At 41.7% G+C, this 24,496-nt stretch overlaps 1 protein-coding gene across 3 annotated transcripts in view; it reads right to left on the bottom strand.

Annotated features, from left to right (window-relative positions):
• Window positions 1-24,041, bottom strand: part of LOC135610100 (uncharacterized) — a 25,801-nt gene extending 1,760 nt beyond the window's left edge. For 2 of the 3 annotated variants that reach the window (XM_065104141.1, XM_065104140.1), the window contains exons 1-10: window positions 23,661-24,041; window positions 22,560-22,840; window positions 22,275-22,469; window positions 20,839-21,185; window positions 17,766-18,057; window positions 16,164-16,322; window positions 1,922-2,287; window positions 1,487-1,552; window positions 496-544; window positions 297-420 (exon numbers count right to left, since the gene is read on the bottom strand). In XM_065104141.1, the coding sequence (XP_064960213.1) occupies window positions 297-420; window positions 496-544; window positions 1,487-1,552; window positions 1,922-2,287; window positions 16,164-16,322; window positions 17,766-18,057; window positions 20,839-21,185; window positions 22,275-22,469; window positions 22,560-22,840; window positions 23,661-24,024 (2,243 nt within the window). In that variant the 5' untranslated portion in view covers window positions 24,025-24,041. Of the gene's footprint in view, window positions 1-296; window positions 421-495; window positions 545-1,486; window positions 1,553-1,921; window positions 2,288-16,163; window positions 16,323-17,765; window positions 18,058-20,838; window positions 21,186-22,274; window positions 22,470-22,559; window positions 22,841-23,400; window positions 23,492-23,660 lie in introns of those variants that run through there. The other variant, XM_065104142.1, reaches the window with a different exon arrangement.
• Between the last annotated feature and the right edge of the window lie 455 nt (window positions 24,042-24,496).

The following is a 24,496-nucleotide window of genomic DNA, read 5'->3' on the forward strand; positions in this document are numbered from 1 at the left end:
CTTTTTGACAAGTGGAAACTCCAGAACAAAATGATTACACTATATTTCCCTGTCGATCCTGAATAAGAACTGAAGCTTCAAAGAGCTTTGATGGAATTATTAGATGAAATTGTGATCAGGATCACACATGATAACCTCTGATGAATCCAAAAATCTTCCACACTAATTGGCTAATTTTTTAAAAGAGTGAGAGAATGGCAAAAGAAGATACTAAATGTAAAGACTACTCAAGAATAAAAACAGAGAACTAAGGAACAAGTGTGCAGTACTCAAAAATAGCACCACGAAGTAATTACCTTCCAGATTTTGAGAAGTGGCCAGCACCAAGTTCACACTTAAACAGGAGAATATTGTCATCAGTCTTCAGTTCTCTCAACTTGGCAACAAACTTAGCTGGTTCCGAGTACAACACCCGTGGATCTATAACAGTAAACATGCTTAGAGAACATGAAAGGAGGCAAGATAATATAAGCAATCTACAGGGTTCCACTTTACCATTCAAACCAGCAGTAACAAGAATGTCAGGATAATGCTGTGCTTTTATCTGCAAATGAACCAAATATAACATTAGCACACTTAAAAACAATAAGAAACAGCAACCAACACAAATTGCATCATTAATACACGTAACAAAATATAGTTCTCTAATAAGAATACATAATAGTAGTCACTAAGCATAGCTGACTTACAATTAAGATGTATATATACTGTTAGTAACATCATAAATGAACAAAGGCCATCATTAGCAGGATGGCAGCTGCAGAGTCAGAAAAAACTTAAGACGCAACAGCTTTTGGCTGCTGGCCAGCATATACTGCTGCTTGCCTAGCCAACAGCTATTGAAAGTTCGGCACTTTGTGTTGCGTAGCAGTTGCTGCTCATTATGGTTGCTTGGCCAATAACAGGAGCAACTATGGTTGTGCTTGCATAGTTGTTGGTTACAATCTTGCTTTAATGGTTGCAGTTTCAGTTTTTATCTTTTAATTTCTTTTGGGTTTATAGTTCAATTGGTCTAGTGATCTGCAACATATTTTCTTTCAAAAATGATCTGTTGCATGCTCCATTCATGCGTATTTATTCACTTTTTCTTATCCTACTACCTCAGACATGAATTTTGCCTTTATTTCTCAATCTTGGACTGAAAGGGACAGTGCGCTTCTGGATGGGCACCATGATCATAACTCGTGCATCTAGTTTGGGACTGAGTTGCAGCATTTCTATTAAGCTAATATGTCTTCCAAAATATACACTACAATATCTAGTTTTATATATCCAAAATTCACAAAAGGAAAGAGGAGAGAGAAACAAAAGGTGCAGCTATGGTACAATGACAGCATTTGGGCATTGAAAATGGCAAGGAAACAACTCTAAGATAACGTATGTCATGGGACAACAAACAAAGAGCAAATAGAAAAATGAAAAATGTGATATAATAAACCAAGATATTCTGCAAATAAATGAAACAATTAGGGAAATCAGCACTCACATTATCAACTGGAGAATATGATTTCATATAGAAATAGAATTCCTCCTTCCTTGGATCACCCCATTCCTAAACCAGCACCAAAAATAGTCAAAGTTCAATTGATGGGAACAACCACAGCCCTAAGACTACCATTTAATATCAGGAAGCATGAAACATGTTCATGAGACACCTATTGTAAAAAAGGTTGTATAAGTTTAACAATATACACTTTGTTCTAGCAACTCCAAAGACGTAGCTCAATTAAAGAAGAGTTAACTTAAAGAAACAAAAAGAGAAATTATGATTACTTAAGTGAAAAAGCAAGTTTAAAGCATGTCTGGGAGAATAAGAATAGCATTTTATTTGTAAATGCAGCAACTTGCCCAAAAGTCAACTTTCTTTTTAGCAGCCGAAATAGCAAGACAACAAATAATATTAAAGGTAGAAACAAAGTACCTCCCACTCAGAAGTAGTCAGTGGGATGCTTGGATCAAGCATAGTAGTCACAACGTCAACAAATGGAACTCCAGCCACAGCAACCTTGAATAAATCAGGCCGCATGTTCAGGACAGAACCAATCAACAATCCCCCTGCACTCCTCCCATTAATGCAAAGTTTTTCTTTTGAACAATATTTATTTTCTATTAAGTATTCTGCACAAGCAATGAAATCAGTGAAAGTGTTTTTCTTCTTCAGTAACTTCCCATTTTCATACCACAGTCTCCCCATTTCACCACCACCGCGAATGTGAGCTATTGCAAATATAAAGCCCCTGTCTACCAAAGACAACCTTGATGCCTTGAAGCTAGGATCTATGCAGACCTGAGTTCAGAAAACATGCTACAACTCTGAGGAGCCAAAATATGCAATCTCAACAATAACATTGAGGACACAATAAATAAATAAAAATATAGAGAAAAGCATAATGAACAAGTCCAACTTATAGAATCAACAAATTTTTATGTCTGTAAGCTGGCACACATATGGAACCTAGAGATAATGTAATACAAACAACAATTCTATTGAAAAATATATTATACTCACTTATAACCAAGGTCTAAGATTTTAGTCTGATGTCAATACTTATTGACAATCGGACTGGTATGATTCTGGTACAGACTGATGTATCGCCACTTGTTATGTGTTGGTAGTGTTCGGACCAAGAGAATTTGAAGAAGCTATGAAAGAGGAGAAGCAGAGGAGGCATGCAGAGGAGGTGATGGCTCTTATAAGAAGAGATGGTGGTGACAACATAGCAGGCTGCAACTGTGATAAACTAAGGAAGAGGAGGGGAGTGATACATAAAGAGAGAAATTGAGGAGAGAAGTGTGTGGGAGGAAAGAAAAAACAAAAAAAGAACAATAGTTCAAAGTTCTCAAACAGGTCAAAAACAATGATAAGAAGGAAGAGGCGGAGGAGAGGAGAGAGATAAGTGAGAGAGAGAAATAGAGAAAGAGGATCATGGGAGGAAAGCACTAAAAGACAAAAAAAGACAGTTTCCAAAGCTGTCAAAAAATAATAAGACTACCAGATGGTTTGATTTTGGCCAGTAAAGCCCTGTAATATGATCATACCGGGTGATTTCACCTGTTCTGTCACGAACGATCGGCGCGCACCCGCAACAACTTCGTTCAACAAACCGTTCTGTCACGAACTTAGCTGGTTTTGCCTAAGTCGTGCGGCACCCTTGCGTGTCCGTCCGCAAAGGTCAGCCTCCCCGAAGCCTCCCATTGTCCCTTAGGACCACCAAAAGAGAGAACGGGTTAGAGAGAACGCCTCAACCGGGATCCACAAGCAAACATCTCCGAAAAACACTTCATAGACAATGCAAATTACAAACAGACTTTACAAGCTCTGAACGGTGACACAATAAAGGGTAAAATGGTCCATTACAGACCAAAAATCTCTCGCACGTGTCCACATGACACAACCTTTATTTACAAGCCTAAAGAGGCCACCAACCCAACTAAAATGGGACTATTAAGCCTTCGGCCACCCCTCTACATGCTGTACAAGGCATGAACATGCCAAAAGACACGGACATATATAAGCATTACATCAAACACCTTGTTTAGAAGTTTGCCTGTGACATTCTCCCCCACTTATTCCTTCGACGTCCTCGTTGAAACCTTTGTCGACACTGCAACTCCTCGCCTTTGCTGAGTCTTCAATCTTCTGCTCCAGCTACAATGAGCCTCTTGGCTCCTAGCTGCTCTCCACTGCTGTTTTTGAGTAGTCGAACCTTTGATCCGTCATGCTGCTACAACTCACCAATGACTCTGACTCTGGTGTGGGGTTGGCTTAGTTGTGTTGATCTTTGTTGATTCCTGCGGATCCCCCAGATGAAGGAAAAGACCATCCTTACTGCGCCAGTCTCTCAAATTTCTCATGCTGCTTGAACTGGGTAGATGCTTGTTGGAGCTTTAACGAGCATCGTCTCGCAAACTTCTGAAGTTTTGGGTCCTTCCTCCACAACATTTGCTCATTGACTCTTCTTTCGCTTAGTTGTCACATCCAAGTAAGTTCGCATCACTTCCACTTTCGATTGGCATTTCGTTGGGAAATGAAGCGGACAATCTACTCTCAGTAACACTGATCACCGTTAGTGAGGATTTGACAACTATTGTCTTCCATTATCTTCGAAGGGTCTTTGAACATATGCAGAGCTCCTTTGCTGGATAGATAAGAGAATTGGGGTACTCGGTTTCGCCCATTCTCTTGAGAGTTGAGAAGGCAAAGGTTACTTGACTTCGCCCGCCTCCTCGAGGTTGTACTTCATGCATCGAGCTGGTTACTGGACTTCGCCTGCTCTTTCCTCACACTTCTGAAGCACTTGAAGTGTTTGCACTCCTTGTGTTGAGTTAGTTACTGTGATTCACCTTCTCAATGCCATCGAACTTCTGGAATGCAGGAAGTTTTCACCCCAACTTGGAGTAATTCTCTCATAGGTTTGATCGCCTCTGGGATTGTACCGTCTTCTCCATCAACCCTGCCGCCTACTCCACTGAGTAGCAAAGGTACAGTACCGCGTACTGCCTGCTTCGTTCCTTGGTCGTGCACTCTTGCATGACCCGAAGTCCTTCACTTACGGCTATCTTGATGAGAAACTTGTTGACCCCGGTCTTACGAAGTTTCTTGGCCTCTGCCCTTCAGCCTTGTCTCGGTACTTGGAGATTACCTCTGCATGCTCCACCTCCTCGACCCCTTTCACGACCAAGCACTCTCCCTCCATGAGAGCAAGGGATCAATGACTTTCATGGAAGTCCCGCCTCTGCGATACCATGGCGCTGCCATGCCCATGGCCCTACTATCCGTCGCCTCGCATCTGCATCCCTTTTCTTCACGATCAGTAGATATGTCTCCGTGGCACTCCTCTGAGTCGACCTCCATTCTAACTGATGCTTGATTTTGGGTAGCTAAGTCCCTCTGGACTTGTCGTCGCTTCCTCGCCCCTTTCGACCCCCTGCTTCAACACCTCTGTGTTCTCCAAGCAGTCCGTTTGGTCGATGGAAAGACAGACTGCAACTCCCATGCATGGCCTCTGCCATCACGTTGTAGGGTTTGCACCAATTCTGTTCTCCTTAGCTTCCTTGGTAGCAACGTTCGCTTACTCGACCTTGTCCTCTGACTTGCCGGGCTCCCTTAAGCGAATATGAGCTCTGGAGCAATCCAACTCTCCAACTGCTTCGATCATACCTCTGTATGATCAAGTCCCTCCCATGGGACTCACTGGTACTTGCATTCGAACTTTTCCCTTAGTGGAACACAGCCCCCATATGCTGATGACCAAGGTTTTCATCCGATGCAAAATTCGATGCACGCCCGGAAGACCCGCCTCTGCGGTACCATGGCCTTCACTCCTTTAATCCATAGCCCTTCTTGCCATCGTGTTGTTCACCGAAGTGGAGCTTCCAGTAGCTCCCGATCATACCTCCATATGATCTAGTCCCTCCCGGGACTATGTCGTGTGTATCGCATTGCCACGAACTGTTCCACCACGATCCACTGCACCATGTCGCCTCCTGGTGACATCTCCATTGCATTCTGATCCTTGTGGAATAAACTCGAATTGTGAACCCTCCATGTGTGGCCTCTGCCAATACATCGCAGGGTCTCCTCCACCTTCGATTTTGTTCGCTCCTTTGGCAATCAACCTTCATCCACCCACTCTTGGGTCACACCTAGATGAAGCACCGCTCTAGGACAGTCCGTCGCCTAGTAGCTCCCGAAGTCCACCGACTTCACTGTAATTTGTGCACCATTATCTGGATCCTGGGCCTCTGCCCCTACCAGCACAATCTCCGCTGCGCACTGCTTCCTTCATAGCAACTCGAATGGCAACACTATGGCATATTCTTCAAGAGTACCCGCCTCTGCGTCCTCTTGCCCCGTGCTAAGGCCCTTCTGAACCCAATTTCGCCTCCGCAAATTGAGTCGTCTTAGTTCCTCCATCAAATGCTTCTCCGAGTTAAGGTGCATGTGCCGCGAAGCTCCCTTCGTCTTTGGCACCATGCAAGATGAGTCCGCTCCGTCAGAAAGAAGGACCCATGGAACAACATGATCCTACTCTTGCCTCTACAAGAGTTCATGTCTTTGACCTCTGTCTAAGAAAAGCACCGTGCCTCTGCTCCATGTTCCAACTTCTATGCTGGCTCCCTTCATGCGGCTTGGGTACTTCGCCAAGTTACACCCAAGTTGCTTCGCTCCTCGTTTTTGCATTGAGTCGATGGTGGCCCTCGCGCCCACCATTCCACGGGTCAGCCCTCCCTTGAGTCCGATCTCCACATCGACTCCAAGTGTGCCTTCATTTAAGTTGCTTTGGGTCGCTCCCCCACTTGATCTCGCAATGCATCCACTAATGCATTCTCTCAAGCGAGATCATGCGACGACTCCTCGCCGCTTACTCAGTCCATCGAGCTTCGTGGAGTTGTTGTTTGTTGAGGTACTCCTCAACATGTGAGGTCCGTCTCACGTGATTCTCCCTCTGGAGAGCCGAGACTTATCCCTCCTGGATAACTGTCCCATTGGAGCAACATCTCTCTTCGTTTCGGAGACCACCATCCCCTTGGACTACTCCGATCTGCTGAACAAACTGTGCATTGTTCTGCCTCCTGCAAACGCACTTGCTAGATTGCGACTCCTCGTCAATACAGCCCCCGCTGCACCCCTCAAGGCCTAGCAACATGCTGAACTCGTTGCACACTTCAGCCTCCTACGGACGTATCCTTCACATGCCGAAGAGAAAGTTTCAATGCTCCATGGCGCCGAGTTTCGGTCGCCTTGGGATGGCCACGAACATTCCATCGTCCGCATACAAGCCCATGCATGAGTACCAAATTCTTCGAGTTAGCAATTCCCCTCACCTCTGTGAGCTTTGCATAACTCTTTTGGTCGTTGAGCAACTCATTCCACCTTGGATGGTCTCATCCTTTACCAAGCGCCTCACTTGCCTTGAGCACCATCAAGTATAGTTGTCAACGTTGAGCCATAGCTCAAACTCAGCCATCCCAACCTTTGTGCGCTCCACATTCTTCCAAGCTTGTCTGTTCTCGTGGTGCCTCTTGCGCGAAGGGTTGGTCATTCCTCTGAATGCCAATCTCAGATGCCCGCTCCTCCGAGCGACTCCTTTTCCCTACATCTCCATGCCCGTTTTCCTCCAAACGGTCGCGCGTGTGCTGACTGCCCTCAACGCAGCCCCGCTAGGTCCACCACATTTGCATGCTAAGTGTTTCTATGAGTGCTTGTCCCGCTCTGATACCATCTGTCACGGACTTAGCTGGTTTTGCCTAAGTCGTGCGGCACCCTTGCGTGTCCGTCCGCAAAGGTCAGCCTCCCCGAAGCCTCCCATTGTCCCTTAGGACCACCAAAAGAGAGAACGGGTTAGAGAGAACGCCTCAACCGAGATCCACAAGCAAACATCTCCGAAAAACACTTCATAGACAATGCAAATTACAAACAGACTTTATAAGCTCTGAACAGTGGCACAACAAAGGGTAAAATGGCCCATTACAGACCGAAAATCTCTCGCACGTGTCCACATGACACAACCTTTATTTACAAGCCTAAAGAGGCCACCAACCCAACTAAAATGGGACTATTAAGCCTTCGGCCGCCCCTCTACATGCTGTACAAGGCATGAACATACTAAAAGACACGGGCATACATAAGCATTACATCAAACACCTTGTTTAGAAGTTTGTCCATGACAGTTCGTCGCTTTTGTTTACATGTACAGATGCTTGGCAACATGTTTCACATTGGTTTTATATTCTTTTGTTTGTAAAAATGCAAGCTCAAACAGGTTACAGCGCTACAGTGCGACCGCTCACCGCACCGAGCAAAACAGCCCAAAATGGCTCCGTTTTCGCGTGCTCGGGCTGTTTTCTGTAGCCCGCTGATGCACGCGAAACGTCAGCCATCTCAGCACCCTAGAATCACCCGGGTGACACCATGGGGGATAGGGCTTCGGTATAGTGTCGAGCGCTGAACAATCTTCACAAGTTCACACGTTTTCTTGACGGGAACTTGCCTTTGCACCCGGCACCCGGTGAGCAACTATTTGTGGACTTGCAGTTATTTGTTCAGCCCTCTATAGTCCTTGTTTTCCTCCTTTCTCTGTTTTCTCTCTTGCACGCAAAGTGCTCGCTGAATTGCTTGTAAAGCTTTCCCCTTCGCGAGACGTCGAGACTTCCCCCTTCGAACTAATCAACTTTCTCTTTTACAGGTCCTTCGGGACCTGAGTGAGGTTGCAAATTGGCTGACCTTTACGGACGCATATCGCAAGGGCGCATCAAGACTTAGGCAATCCCAGCTAAGTCCGAGAAGTTGGTGCAAGGGTGCTTCGCAACTTACGCAACGCAAGCTAAGTTCGCGTCTTTGCCGCAAGGGTGTCTCACGACTTAGGCAATTTCAGCTAAATCCGTGACATTGTGGTATCAAAGCGGGCAAAGCAGCGTTCAAGCAACGAAGGAACTTTGCAATTTCGCCATGGCAAAGCATCGTGGCGAATCAAGCAAGACGGGGCAAGCCGAACCCTTGCCCCAAGCAGCCGCAGGTGGGTTGCAAGTGCATACTCGCTCTCATGCTATTGGAGCCGCTCAGGAGGAGCGCGACAACGAACATGATGAGCGAGAAGTTGGCTACTCTCCACGAGCGGAGGAGGCGCAATCCGGAGCGCCAATCGGAAAAAAGAGTGACAAGGAGAGACTCACAGCGGCGGAAACCCGCTTGGATGTTCTTGAAGCGAGCTTGGAGGAACTCTACCATGGCCAACGAAGGCTTCTCGGGGTAGAGAGCTTGCAAGAAAAAGCTGAATCTCGGATCGACAAGGTTGAGGCCCTAGTCGATCGACTGTCAAACGACACCAAGACTCCGTGCAACATCTGCATGAAGTTGTGGAGGAACTCACTTCCAGGGTGACCATGCTTAGAAGGGCACTGAATGCGGGAGGAAGAAACACCCGCGTTGCACCGGCACAAAACTTGAGAGCACCCAAGCCGCATTGTTATGGAGGTGCCAGATATGCTAAAGAGCTCAAGAATTTCCTATTCAACATGGAACAATACTTTCGAGCTACGAGGCCTGATTATGAAGAAACCAAAGTTTCGATAACAACCATGTATTTGAATGGGGATGCAAAACTTTGGTGGCGAACCCATTGGGAGGAGATCCAACAAGGTTGATACCGGATGGACATATAGGAGGACTTAAAGCGAGAGTTGAGAACTCAGTTTTTACCTAAGAACACCGAGTTCGTCGCAAGGAGGAAACTAATACAACTCCGCCAAAGTACTTCCATTCGAGACTACGTGAAGCAATTTTCTACACTAATGCTGGACATACAAGACAGAGAAGGATAAACTATTCAGCTTCCTCGATGGTTTGAAGCCATGGGCTCAACAAGAACTCCATCGAAGGAATGTCACCAATGTGATCGGGGCAATTACTGCCGTAGAAAGGCTCACCGACTTTGTTTCCTTGGAGGACCCGAGAAAAAGAAAATAATCTTCAGGAAACTGCCCTCCGAAATATTCTCAAGGAAAGGAACCCGGAGGCGAACAGAGGAAGAAGAGTTCCCACAAAGGGCCAAGCTCAAAAGGCAAGGCCCCGAAACCTGGCGGATGCTTCTTGTGCGGAGGGCCGTACATGGTGAGGGAGTGCCCACAGAAACAGGCACTTAATGCTTTAACAGCTTCCATCCATCCTCCCAAATCAGACAAGGGCAAAGTCATCGCCCTCAGTTCAAGCAGTTCAGAATCTAGCAGCGACGATGACGAGTCGCAAGGTCCCCGAATGGGAGCAATGTATTTGTTAAATGCATTACGAGGTCAAGTGGGGGAGCACATGAAGGCAAAGCCATTGAAAGCAGGGAGTAGCGACCTGATGTATGTGGACATTAAGCTCAATGGCCAAACAACCCATGCAATGGTGGATACAAGCGCTACCCATAACTTTATTGCCGATCGAGAAGCAAAACGACTTGGGTTGAGATCTTGGAGAAGAACCCAAGTCGAATGAAGGCAGTGAACTCGGGGGCCAAGCGAATCTCCGGGTTGGCAAAGGGAGTCCCATCAAGATCGGAACGTAGAGCGGGAGTACTAACATGATGGCAGTGCCACTGGACGACTTCCAAGTGATTCTTGGAATGGAATTCATGCATGCAGCGAAGTTGGTGCCAATGTCGTTCCTAAACTCCCTATGTATGATGGGAGATGACGACCCCTATGTGGTTCATGTCTCTCGGAGAGGAACCAGGGAACCCCAACATATATCAGTATTACAACTAAAGAAAGGGGTACGAAAAGGCGAATTAACATTCGTGGCTGCTATGAAGCTAGAGCCACTCGACGAGAAGGTCATTCATGAACCTGCTGTGGTGGCTAACGTGCTGAAGGAGTTCACAGACGTTATACCACCCGAGTTGCCAAAGACTCTACCATCACGCAGAGGCGTGGATCATCATATCGAGCTGGAGCTAGGAGTGAAGCCTCCAGCGAGACCACCATACCGCATGCCCCCTCCTGAGTTGGCAGAACTCATAAAGTAGTTAGATGAACTGCTAAGCGATGGTCTCATCTGCAGTTCTAAAGCACCATTCGGAGCTCCAGTTCTCTTCCAAAAGAAACAAGATAAGAGCCTCCGACTATACGTCAATTATCGAGCCCTCAACAAAGTGACGGTGAAGAACAAGTATCCAATCCCACTCATCGCGGACTTGTTCAACCAATTGGGCAAGGTCAAGTATTTCTCCAAACTCGACCTCCGGTCGGGGTACTGGCAGGTGCACATTGCTGAAGGCGACGAAGCGAAGACTACCTGCGTGACCAGGTATGGAGCGTTTTGAGTTCTTGGTGATGCAATTCAGTTTAACCAACGCTCCGGCCACATTCTGCACTCTTATGAACCAATTATTCAAAGAATATTTGGTTAAGTTTGTGGTCGTCTACTTGGACGATATCGTCGTCTACAGTCAAACGCTCGAGGAGCACGTCAAGTACCTTCGGACAATTTTCAAGGTTCTCAGGGAGAACACTTTGTTAGTGAAGAGGGAGAAGTGCTACTTTGCTCAAACGGAGATCTTGTTTTTAGGGCATCGAATCGATGGTGGCTCCATTCGGATGGACCAATCAAAGGTGCAAGCTGTTGCGGAATGACGAACTCCAAAGAAGGTGCCAGAGTTGAGATCCTTCCTTGGTTTCGTCAACTACTATCGATGCTTCATAGAGAGGTATTCGAAGCGTGCAACTCCACTGACGGAGTTGCTGAATAAGGAGCAACCTTAGAGGTACTCAGACAAATGCGAAGCTGCATTCCTAGATCTGAAGGCTGCTGTGTTGGAAGAACCGATGCTCAAATTGTCGGACTATAGGGAGCCTTCGAAGTCCATACAGATGCTTCAGATTTCGCTATTGGGGGAGTACTCATGCAGGAGGGTCATCCGGTGGCCTACGAGAGCCGCAAGCTCAACGAGACCAAGCGGCGGTATCTCCAGTGCACGAGAAGGAGATGATAGCGGTGGTCCACTGTCTATAAGTTTGGCGGCAGTACCTTCTTGGATCGCGATTTGTGCTTGAGGACAGACAACATCGCTTTGAGCTATTTCCAAACTCAAAAGAAATTCTCCCCAAAGCAAGCACGATGGCAGGACTTCCTAGCTGAGTTTGATATGACAATGGAGTACAAGCCCAGAAAAGTAAATATCGTGGCCGATGCATTGAGCCAGAAAGTGGAGCGAGTGAATGTCGTACAGTTGGATGGCAAAGGCCAAGCAAGTTAGTTGCACTCCAACTTCCTTTCCAAGATCAAGGATGGACTATACAGTCATCCTCAGGCAGTAACCCTGATGCAACTCATCAAAGAAGGCAAGGCACGACGATTTTGGGTCTAGGAGGGACTCGTTTACACAAAAGGGAATAGAGTTTATGTCCCTCGAGTGGACAATTTAAGGTATGAGCTCTGAAGAGAGTGTCACGATTCCCTTTAGGCTGGACATCCGGGCATTCACAGAACCTTAGCTCTTGTGTAGAGGGCCTTCTACTGGCCGAATATAGGGACTGATGTGGAGGAATATGTTCGAACGTGCCTCACTTGCCAACAAGACAAGGTGGAGCAGCGGAAGCCGGTGGGACTTTTGGAGTCGTTACTCGTACCAAAAAGGTCGTGGGAGAGCATTTCCTTGGACTTCATATCAAGCTTACCGACAGTAGGGGGACTCGGATCGATACTCGTGGTGGTCGATCGATTTTCAAAGTATGCAACTTTCATTGCTACACCCCTACACTGTTCAGTAAAGGAGGCGACCAAGCTGATGATGAAGAATGTGGTGAAGTATTGAGGAGTCCCACACAATATCATCAGTGATCGAGATAAACGGTTCTTGGGACGATTCTGGACTGAGCTATTCAAATTGTTAGGGTCTAAGTTATACTTCTCCACAAGCCTCCACCCCTAGACGGACGGCCAAACCGAAAGGATAAACTCACTCCTGAAGCAATATCTTCGGCACAACGTGAGTGCCAACTAACGAGATTGGGTGAAACTGTTGGATATAGCCCAATTCTCCTACAACTTACAGCGGAGCTCTGCGTCCAACAAGAGCCCCTTCAAGATCATTACAGGACAACAACCGTCAACTCCTCACACCTTGGCTATTGGATATACCGGGAGTAGTCCGTCAGCATATCACTTTGCAAAAGAATGGCACCGAAATGCAAATATTGTACGGGCTTACTTGGAGAAGGCGGCCAAAAAGATAAAGAAGTGGGCAGACTTGAGAAGGTGACCACAGGAGTTCAAAGTCGACGATTTGGAGTTGGAAAAGCTCCAACCAGCATCACTCCAATTCTTTAGGAACAAAGTACACAAAGGATTGGTGTGCAAGTATGAAGGGCTCTTCCCACTTATCAGTAGGGTGGGCAACGTCTCCTACAAGTTACAACTGCCGGCGTGGCTGAAAATTCACAATGTTTTTCACGCCAGCAACTTAAAGGCCTACCACTCAAATCCGCAAGATGCTTCCCGAAGTGTTCCAACTCGGCTACCCCCCACCAGAGCCTCCTACGAGAAGCGAGTTGAAACCATTTTAATGGATTGCAAGATAAAGCTACCCAATGGAGCCGAGCAGACCGAGTAGTTGGTGAAGTGACGAAAGCTTCCCCGAACCGAAGCCAGTTGGGAGCCCGAATACGCCCTTCGCCATGAAGAAGCATTCATCAACAACTACCAGCAAGCGTCGACGAGGGGGTCGACAAGTTAAGTGGGGGAGAATGTCACGAACGGTCGGCGCGCACCCGCAACAACTTCGTTCAACGAACCGTTCATCGTTTTTGTTTGCATGTACAGATGCTTGGCAGCATGTTTTGCCATGGTTTTGTGTTCTTTTGCTTGTAAAAATGCAAGTTTAAACAAGTTGCAGCGCTACAGTGCGACCACTAACCGCACCGAGCAAAACATCCCAAAATGGCTCCGTTTTCGCATGCCACGAGCTGTTTTCTGCAGCCCGCTGTTGCGCGCGAAACGTCAGCCGTCTCAACACCTTGGAACCACCCGGGTGGCACCATGGGGGATGGGGCTTCGGTATAGTGTCGAGCGTTGAACAATCTTCACAAGTTTGTACGTTTTCTTGACGGGAACTTGCCTTCGCGCACGGCACCCGGTAAGCAGCTGTTTGTGGACTTGTAGTTGGTCGTTCAACCCTCTAAAGTCCTTATTTTCCTCCTTTCTCTGTTTTCTCTCTTGCACGCAAGGTGCTCGCTGAATTACTTGTAAATCTTCCCTCTTTGCGAGACGTCGGGACTTGTCTGTCACTCGTTCTTCGAACTAATCAACTTTCTCTTTTACAAGTCCTTCGGGATCTGAGTGAGGTTGCAAATTGGCTGACCTTTGCAAACGCATATCGCAAGGGCGCATCAAGATTTAGGCAATCCCAGCTAAATCCAAGAAGTTGGCGCAAGGCTTCTTCGCGTCTTGGCCGCAAGGGTGCCTCACAACTTAGGCAATTCCAGCTAAGTCCGTGACAGTTCAGCTTGTCAAAACCTAGTCGGACAGATAAATACCAATTAGTATATACTGATCTGACCGATTTCTAAATCCTTGTTTATAACTAAAATAAATAAAATACAGAAAGGACATGTTATAGTGATGGTCCTTTACACCATATGTAAATTTACATAGATTTCCACTAGAGTGAAGTCCAAAACATTCTAAAGTGTAAGCTAAGAATTAAAACTTTAAAGAATTATCATTGTCAAGGATAATAACAACAAATAGTGTCAAAAGATTGTGTAAGTTACAATTATAAAAGATATAATTGGCATAACATAGAAAAAATGATATAGTCTTCATATTAGAATTAGCATGAGTATTACCACCACTACTGAGGATAAAACTACAAACTACATAAGTAAATAATAGATGTAAAAGTTTACAAAAAAAATTATATAAAGCTACCTTAGTAAGTAAAATCACAAAACTATTGAAAAATTCTTTTCTTGAGGAAGGAACAAAAGCCTAAGAAAATTATTGGATTTCACTTCAGATGTTTAACCTATAGTATTGGTAAAAACCACTAAAGATGATTTTATCTAAAAAAAGTTGAAACTTCAAGAAATGAGCCAACGATTTAAAAAGCGATAGGCGCCAAGGTCCAAAAACGCCCGAGGTGCTAGGCGCTCGCCCGAGCGAAGCAAGACGCTAAAATATAAAAATATATAATACAATTAATAAATATAATTATTTAAATAAAAATATGATATTAAATTAAGAAAATCTTGTAAAATCACAATATCACATTAACAAAAAGTCTCAAAATTCAAAACAATAACAATAATTTCAAATAAATAAAAATTAACAATATTAAAATCAAAATAATATATTATTATTCTAATAAATAAAACTACCATTACTAGTATACAGTTAGCACTATATTGTTAATATACTGTTAATAGTATACTATCGAAGTGAGAAGAATGTGAGTAAGAGGAAGATCGAGATTGCTGACTGAGAGCAACGGCAGCGGGAGCGGGAGCGGCGAGTGATGACAGTGGTAGCGACAGCAAGCAGTGGCAATGGCAACGGGAATGGGAGCGATGAGCGACGACAATGGCAATGGCAGCGGTAGTAATGAGAAGCGGCAATGGGAGCGGTGAGCGACGACAGTGACAGCGGTAGCAGTAGCAACAAGCAACGACAACGGCAAGCGACGATAGTGGGAGCGGTAGCAGCGAGCAGTGGGAGCGGGAGCGGGAGCAACGAGTGACGATAGTGGCAGCGGTAGCAGCGGCAACGGGAGCGGCGAGCAAGGTTAGGGTTGGGAAGTCGCGAGAGGAAGGCTGATATCGGTGCTTTAGTTGGTTCAATTGAACCAACTAAAGCACCGGAGACCGAACCAAACCTAAAACACTGGTTTGGTCGCCTGGTTTAACCCGGGTGCTCGCCCGAAGCGCCCAGCGCTTGGGCTTGGGCGAGCACCCTAGCGGGCGCCTCTTTGAAGCGCACCACCTGGAAATGAAGCAAGGCGCTCAAGCCGGGCCTCACCTCGCCCGAGCACCTAGGCGAGCGCATGAGTGCCTATTGAAATCACTGAAATGAGCTACCACAAAAAAATAGAGAGTTAAAAGAGTATTTAAGTTAATAATGGGAGATTAAAAACAAAGGATCAGGTTCAAGCAATTCAGACCAGTTTTTCATTAGGAGTGAATATCAAAGCCAGAGTCTACGGGGTTTAACTTATCTCATAACATTAGTTGCCACTCATAAATTAAGCCATCAGGAGGAGTAGAAGTAATGTGTTTTAAAGGCCATCATTATTCAGAAATAGTTATGAATATTTTTAAAATACTTGTGGATCATACAGCATCTGAAGATCTCAACTATAGAAATGCATATACCAAGATTATGAACCATGGCCTATCAATAGTAGATTTATGATACATCAGCACTCATACAAAAGCCAACAAAGATATGTAGGTGAGTTGTCATCCAACAGCAGGTGGACTGATCAGATGTCTTAAGCACATTGCTTAAATAAGTCGCAAGATGTGCATGTCAGCAACTAAACTTTTAACACCTTAGAACAGTAGTATTTATTTTCTACTCATTTTAATAAAGATATTACAACAAGATGGGTCAAGTGTCTGCCTCAGATAAACAGTATGGAAGATTGTCAAACTGTTGCAGGCAATAGAAAACCAAAAGTTACCTCATATGAACCATATCCATAAAGAAGCATTGGATCCGATCCATCAAGCTTTACAAGGTCCTTCTTATAGAAAATTGATATAGGCACTTGGGTGCCATCAGAAGCAACTGCCCATTTTCTTTCAGTCACATAACTTGATGGATCGAAACCACCTAATACCTGAAAGGAGTCAAAAAGAAGCTTTTTAGATAATAAAAAAATATTGTAACACAAAGTAACATGAGGAAAGAAAGCATGTAGAGATTTGCTTGAGCATGACAACCAGTTTGAAAACAAAAAGCAGACACGCAACATATAAAGGAAAGGTTGATGTACAAGCTCTTGGATTCAAGAACTAGTTAATTAGAAGGTGCCAAAAGATTTAGACAATGATCTACTATCTCAAAGATTAACAAAGAAAATAATCATAGGTTTATATACATATATATATATATATATATATATATATATATATATATATATTGATTAACGTGAGAAGCAAGTAGAAAGTTGTGGCTTCATTTGTCTTATCTGCATTTTCCTTTAAGATAATTCCTGTTCTTTTTGCACTGTAACAATTAGCTTGATACCTATAACAACAGAAGAAATGGCCTATTTCTTACCTCTAGAGCCAGAAAATAAATCAAACCCTTGCAACATCAGAATCATTTTTTAGACTTTTCAGTCTAAAACAAAGCTTAATACTACGCCAGCTGGTTACTCTATTATACTATTTAAAACTATATAATAAACCATACCTCCAGTTAATTACAAGCAATTGTCATTTACAAGACATGACACTATTTTGATGATTGATCAATTGAAAGTACAAAATCAATTTGACATGCTAACAAGCAACTACTCATGTCAAAATAATTTCCCCTTACCAAACTATGCATGTTCCTTCAATCTGTACCAGATGTAATAACATTTGGCATCATTTGTAATTTTTGTTGTTTTATAAAATGTAAACTAGAAACTTAAATTCAGAGGCAAAGTATAGTTCACAATAAAACCAAAAAGCAACTCATTGAATACTTAAAGGTCACCCAGAAACCCTGGATGATGAAATTTCAAAATGCAGCTAAACCAGGTCTGGAGCATTGTGGCGTTCATCAAAATGAGGAGACTAAAAAAACAAGTTTGACAAGACTTCTGTTTGTCTCCAAAAAGAGGCAGTTTTGCCACTTCTAAAAATTTAGAAGTTGAAAATTTATTTCCATTTTCTTTTAAGTATTCAGCCCAGTGGCCATAAAATGGACCAGTAGATCTAATGAGCATTGGTCTCTATTAGAACCATGATGTGCAACAGCCCCTTCTATCATCCAATCTTCAGATGAATTAAGCATGTGGTGACCATACATGTTTGTACTTTGTAAAATCAACAGACAACGAAAGCAATGCAAAAACAATCTTTCTACTTGACAATTTAAAAAGTAGCAAACCATGGGACCTTAGTAACAGCAGATAAGTTTACGCAATATGCACAACTGTTAACAAGTAAGATACAAAGTAAAACTAGTTGTTATTGAAGAAAAAGTTCAATAACTAATTTACAAGCACAATTATGTAAAGTTGCTCACAACCATGATGATCTCAAATTCAACTAAGCTTATACTCTACCGTTTTAATCTTCTTCAAAACAGAAATGCCTGTCTTCATGTCATAGTCATAGACAGAACAAGGAGTTCTCAGAGAGCTATATGAATATCGAACAATGGTGGAAGAAAATTGTGACTCTTCAGGATCCACTGAATATACTGGATCAATAAAATCAACTGTTCTACCATTCTGGAGTCGTCCAATTGGTTCACCAATGGGTGGGAGATTATATACAGTAATACTAGGCAAGCCATTTTCCCGCTCATAAACAACAATATGGTCATTGAAAAGTTGAAAATCCTGTAATTTCACACTGAAAGGAACATAAACTTCATTAACCTCTTCACCTTGACAATCTAAAATACTAGAGGGCACTCCAAAATATTATGCAAAAATTTGCATCAAGTATTAAAAGCATATTGCAGAAAAAATAAAAAGTTGCATACAAGATCAAAATGTTGCCAAAAGCAAGTTTCTAGAGATTCCATACGGCAGTAAAACATTATCAAGAAACAAAGCTGCAGAGCACTTATAAACTAACTAATAATGGAGAACTAAACTAGACAACCTCAACGTTTCCAATTAAACAGGACCAGAATCTTCCTCTTCACTATTTCAAGAACCTTTTTATCCTTCTAAATCTAGTAATCGAAATAGACTAGTCCATTAATAATATTGGCTAGCAATTAATGCATGTATCTATAAGTCTGAGCAGATTTAACACAGAGCCATAAAATTAAAGTATTTCCAACTCCACAGTTGCATGAACTTACCCAAGTAAGAAAATTTTGTTTTTCTAGGAGTAATTGGATTGGAATACAATTTATTATTCTCATACACAACACATAACATGACCACTTAATTATATTATTTTCACCCATCTAGTAGTGATACTTGTCTTATAAAAACCAACACCACTATCTAATAACAACTTCATTCAATGATACAACTAGTTCATGCTTTTGATATTTTGTATAAGCCTTCTTAAGTACACTTGGTGTTGCTTAGGATTTTGATGACCTTAAAATTAAAAGAGAAAAATAATGTTCTTCCAACTTTCAAATTTGCCTTTTTGCACAATTTGTGGTCAAAAGTCAAAACTAGTATTTTAACCTATTGAATACAAACAAATATTTATAGTAAGATATAAGTGCACTAGTTTGCACAAAAGATATGAGTTTTTTTGTCATGTTGGGAAAAGACTTTCCAAGAGAAAGGGGTCTGTTAGGCACCTAATCATTATAAAGCATTGTTGGTCTCACAACTGTCATAATAGATCTGAACACTTGCATCAAAAGGCATTTTGAGGCCCTTTCGAAAGGAGTAAGGATCACGAAAGTAATGTCTAGACCCAATGATTCAAAGCAAAGATAAAGGATTCCGCAACAAGAAAACACTATTTTCGATTGCCTCAAAAATTGGATCTGAATGAGGAATCAAAATAGATTTAAGATGAGACAAAACAAAGGAGATGAGAGACAATTCAATAAATGCCTAAGGATTTTCCTTCGAATTCCATCAGAATTACCCAACTTGAGCTATGAGTACGAACGATTTTTTTTTTAAGGAAAAACAAAACCAGGACTCAAATTATAATCTAATTCATTATTTTGAGTTTGCTATTTGACATTACACATGGAAAGATATACCAAAATCAAAATCATTTTTCTCAAGCTTGAGCCGTATGAGGGAAAAACATTCTATATGTACTATATATTTGGCCCCCTTAACATACAAACAACAACAACAACAAAACCATAAGTCCCAACTGTTTAGGGTCAGCTACATAGATCTTTTCCCACCATTGAGATCTGTAAAAAGTCATATGTTTAGTTAAATTCAAAGTGCTTAAATCTTTATTTATAGTTTCTATTGAAATCTTTTTAGGTCTTTCTTTACCTCTCCTCGTACCATTAACATTAATCATTTCACATCTTCTGACTATCGCATCTAGATGTCTCCTATGCATATGCTCATACCATCTTAGATGATTTTCTCTCATCTTATCCACTATCGAAACAATGTCTAATTGTTCACAGATAAAAGTATTTCTTGTCTTATCTTTCCCAATAACTCCACACATCCATCTCAACATGCTCATCTTAGCAATACAAATTTTTTATATATATTGTTTCTTAACTGTCCAACACTCAGATCTATAAAGCATTGTTGGTCTCACAACTGTCTTATAAAATTTTTCTTTTAATCTCAAAGGTATCCGATAATCACATAGGACTCCTAACACTCCTCGTCATTTTAACCAGCTTATTTTTACTATATGAATAATATCTTCATTGATCTCTCCATCTTGTTGAATAATAATCCAAGATACCTAAAGTTTTTACTTAAAGAAACTTCTTATTCATCCAACTTAACTATATTCTTCTGTTTAACTATATTCTTCTATTTATTTCTTATAACAGAAAAATAACTAGCACTATATCACATCTATTTAGGTCAACCACTTTTTTTTCCATGTTGTCGAGAATGAGGGAGGGCAATGTCACTAGCCAAACTAAGAATGATAAGATCCTTTCGTATTATATCTAACAAAGTTTCTCGGGTCTTTCTTAACTCTTTCCCAACATAAGGAGCTTTTCATATTCTTGTTGTAACTCATGGAAGATGGCCCAAGTAAAATAGGAAACTTTTACATAATAAAAAATAATCTTTCCTATTTCTCAATGATTATTCTACCAGAGGAAAAAAAATCATTTCCACATTCCAGAGTCCATCAAAATTAAACCAGTCGCTAGCAAGATTTGTACAAACACACATGAAATCACAATCATAAGAAGCACCAAAAGAAACCTTATCACTGCATTATCTTATACTTACTTTACAGAAAATAAAATTATCTTATATAAAACTAATAACTAGAAACTCAAGGCATCAACATAATAGTAACCTACAAAGAAAAAATACACTAAGTGTCCTCAAAGCATATACTCTTCCTCAAAAGATAAACTTACTTAAATTTTAACTAAAGCACATGAATTCCTATTCTAGAGAGCTTGCTTGTGGTGGTTATTTGCAGAAACTGAGACAATGGCATAAAATAATCAACAAATACAGCAAGTGTACTCAACCAGACCTTTCACTGTGAGGAAGCAGAATTGTAGTTTCAGTTACATTGTCCACTGGACAAGCAAGTAACTCTGAATTGTAGAACTCATCACTTCTCCTCTTTATAAAGAAATGATTGCCACAATGACTAGCTGTTGTATCAATGCCAGAAACACGTGGCGTCAAAGCCATGAGACCGCTTTCTAGTTTCAATTTTTCGAGATAGAAAAGGAACCGTGTTGTTTTGCTTTCCGAAGCAATAAATAAATATTGCTTGCTTTCAGAGGCTTGAATATCAAGAGAAAACATGTCATCTTTTTCATGGTACAGGCAAAGATCATTAGATTGATCAGTCTCCAGTTTGTGAAGCCAAACCTGACAAAATACTAGAATATGAGAATCAAGAAAGTTAAAAGTATCATGAGCTTCAGCAGAGTTTGGAGACCAAAAAAATTTGGCATGATAGATAAAGTTAGAAGTGCATATATATTGCATGTCCATAACCAAATGATTCCTCTAACCAATCAGTCAAAAAATTATACATATAAAAAAGGCAAGAAAAGCAACCAAGCAAAAAAGAAACAGATGATAACTATCGGTAAATGATGTTAAAGTCGCCATTTTCAAATAATCCATTGATTAATTTCATGAAGATCAGAAAATGACAAATAAATGAAGTTAAAACAAGTGGTCTAAGTCACCATCAGCAAAGAAGATGAACAGAAAAAAAAGGACAGATTTGGAGGGCATGATTAATTCAGGTTGTACATTGGGGGCATAAAAACCAATCATCTAAGCCATCAAATTCATGGACTGCTCTTTCTAGTACTCAAATATCAAAGTCCTCTAATTTTTCTGTGTGTTTGCTTTACACAATTGCAAATCTGAAAGACCTTCAGGAATTGCACATGCTGTAACTGAACATTGTAAAACAAAGTGTTCCCGCATCAAATAAAATGTAAATTCACTAAATCAGCTAGACTCCTGAACAATAAAAGAGTATTCAAGAGACACATTCAGGCATAATTTTCAATTACTATAATAACTGTCCCTAATAAACCAAGTGTACCTGTTATGTTCAAGGTGCAAATGGATGATGACATAACAAATTAACTTATTGGCTGTATGTTGATGTACAAAATCTTAAACCTAGTTCCAGCCTGTCGGCTAACTCTTTATGTATCAATTACAGTTCATGGTCATGCCACTTGGAACAAAAGCATTAGCATCTGGTGTAGATACCATTGCTATTCAAATTTTAGTTTTAACTAATGTTTAAATAAGGACAACTGTTAAAAATGATTTGCGCACAACCAAAGGAGAGACCTATAGCTGCCATAGTTAATTTAGGCAAATCATCTTTGATTAGTCATGTAAAGAGGTAAACCTAGGAATTGATCTTAGTTTGACTAGTGAAAGAGCATTGGATGTGACAAAAAAAGAAAAGCACCATGTTTTATGAACCTTGTCGGGTCGAAGGATCTCATCCATTGTTATGTAAACTAGGGAGTCATCACCAGCCCACTCCATATATGATGTTATCCCAGTTAAAGGCTTCCCTAAAAGAGTCCCATTCTCAATATCCATAATATAGACAGTATAGATCTCATGACCTTTAGTATCTTCTGCATAGGCAACCAACTTGTTATTTGGGCTGACCTGAAAAAGAAAAGAATAACTTCATACTAATGAGAAAAAATAGATTGTAAAAATTTAATCTCATAAATGGTGGGCATAGGTATAACATACTTTGAAAGCCCCGATACTGTAGTAATCACGTCCTTCAGCCTTAATATTCTCATCCAAGATTAAATGTTCTTCGGATGCTTCAGGTCCAGTGGACATGACATCAAAAACAGAAGCGGCACCATCATCTCTTATACACCGCCTGCAATGCTGCACATACTCCTTCCCCTTTAATGTTCTCTTGTAGTAGTAATACCCGCCTCTCCTAATCGGCACAGTGATATCATCCTCCTTGATTCTTCCTCTTATCTCAGTGTATAATTGATTCTGAAACTGTTTCACATCTGAAAGTGATCCTGAGTCAGAATGTCAAAACTTCGCAATGGGAAATAACAATATGGACATGACAATGGTGTTTCGGTTCGTATTCACTAACAAGCAATACGCTACATGATACAAGCACATGTACAGCCAACCACTGATTTCATGGGAGAATATTCAAAGTCTGGTGAACACAGAACAAAACATTGAAAATGGCTTGCAATGCAATTCTAAGAAGCAAGGTTTTTCAGCACAATGAAATCAAACCTATCCTCATCAAGCAATGTGCAGGAAGATCCCACTTTGGTGAGGGACAATGTAAGCAGACGTTGTTCCCTCAACTTAAACCTTGATCTCCCAGGTTGCAAAGGAGGAAACACATTTCTTATCTACTGAATAATTGTTCTTGATGACGAAAATAAGAAAAAAGAATAGTATTCAAATCTCAATAATTCTCCCTTAAAATACTCTTTTGGATCTCTATCATGGTATGCATTTACCAAAGCCGCCATGACTGCTTAAAGTACCAAAACCCTAATTTCCCGGTCCCACAACATGATGAAGCAAAACCCTAAAGGTTTACCAGACAAAACGAGATTGGTGTACGCATTCTCCTCCCAGGTTGCAAAGGAGGAAACACATTTCTTATCTACTGAATAATTGTTCTTGATGACGAAAATAAGAAAAAAGAATAGTATTCAAATCTCAATAATTCTCCCTTAAAATACTCTTTTGGATCTCTATCATGGTATGCATTTACCAAAGCCGCCATGACTGCTTAAAGTACCAAAACCCTAATTTCCCGGTCCCACAACATGATGAAGCAAAACCCTAAAGGTTTACCAGACAAAACGAGATTGGTGTACGCATTCTCCTCCTTGAGGTAGGAGAGCACATCCGGGTCCGATCGGGAGTCGTCGCGGAGCCAGTAGTAGTCGTCGACGCGGACGTCACCAAACATCTCCATCTCGTGCTTCACCTTCTTCGCGGTCGGGGGCTTCGCCATGGATGGTGCAGTGGCGGCAGAAATGGAGGACGAGACGCTCGTGTGGCTGAAGGAAGCGACGAGGGGGGGGGGCGGCGGGGCGTGCGGCGGAGGCAAGGAGAAAAAGGCTGCGACGGGCGGGGAGGTGCAAAGCGGGATCACTGGAAACCGACTCCAGGCAGGGTACTTAGAAGCGCTTCTAAATAACGAACAATGAGGCATTTTGGGCCACGGCTGTAATGCCGATAAATGTCCCGTATTAACCTATTCAAATATGTTGGGTATTTTAATAATTTTAAAAAATTAGAGAACGATTTCTCGATCTCTATACCATTTTAATTTTTTTAATAATACTTTTAATTTAAAAAAAATACTTAAATTAATCTTCAATTTTTTTTCATATGTTCAAGTATTTTTTTGGTCACCAATAACAAAGACATTCTAAAGCCTACTTAAAAACACTATAAATGAGTTACATAAAATTTAAATATAATAAAAATTATTTAATATATATTTAAATAGATATTTATTGTACTTTATTAATAACAACACTCAAATAGAAATCATAATTTGATTTATTATAGTGTCTTGATCATCATAATAAAAACACTATAAAATCTACTTGAAAATACTATAAATGATTTAAATAGACTAATAACCTAAATTAAACTAACTATAAATTTAAAATTATAAT

The sequence above is a fragment of the Musa acuminata genome, chromosome BXJ2-4 (genome assembly GCF_036884655.1).
Source record: "Musa acuminata AAA Group cultivar baxijiao chromosome BXJ2-4, Cavendish_Baxijiao_AAA, whole genome shotgun sequence".
NCBI classification, from domain to species: Eukaryota; Viridiplantae; Streptophyta; class Magnoliopsida; order Zingiberales; family Musaceae; genus Musa; species Musa acuminata.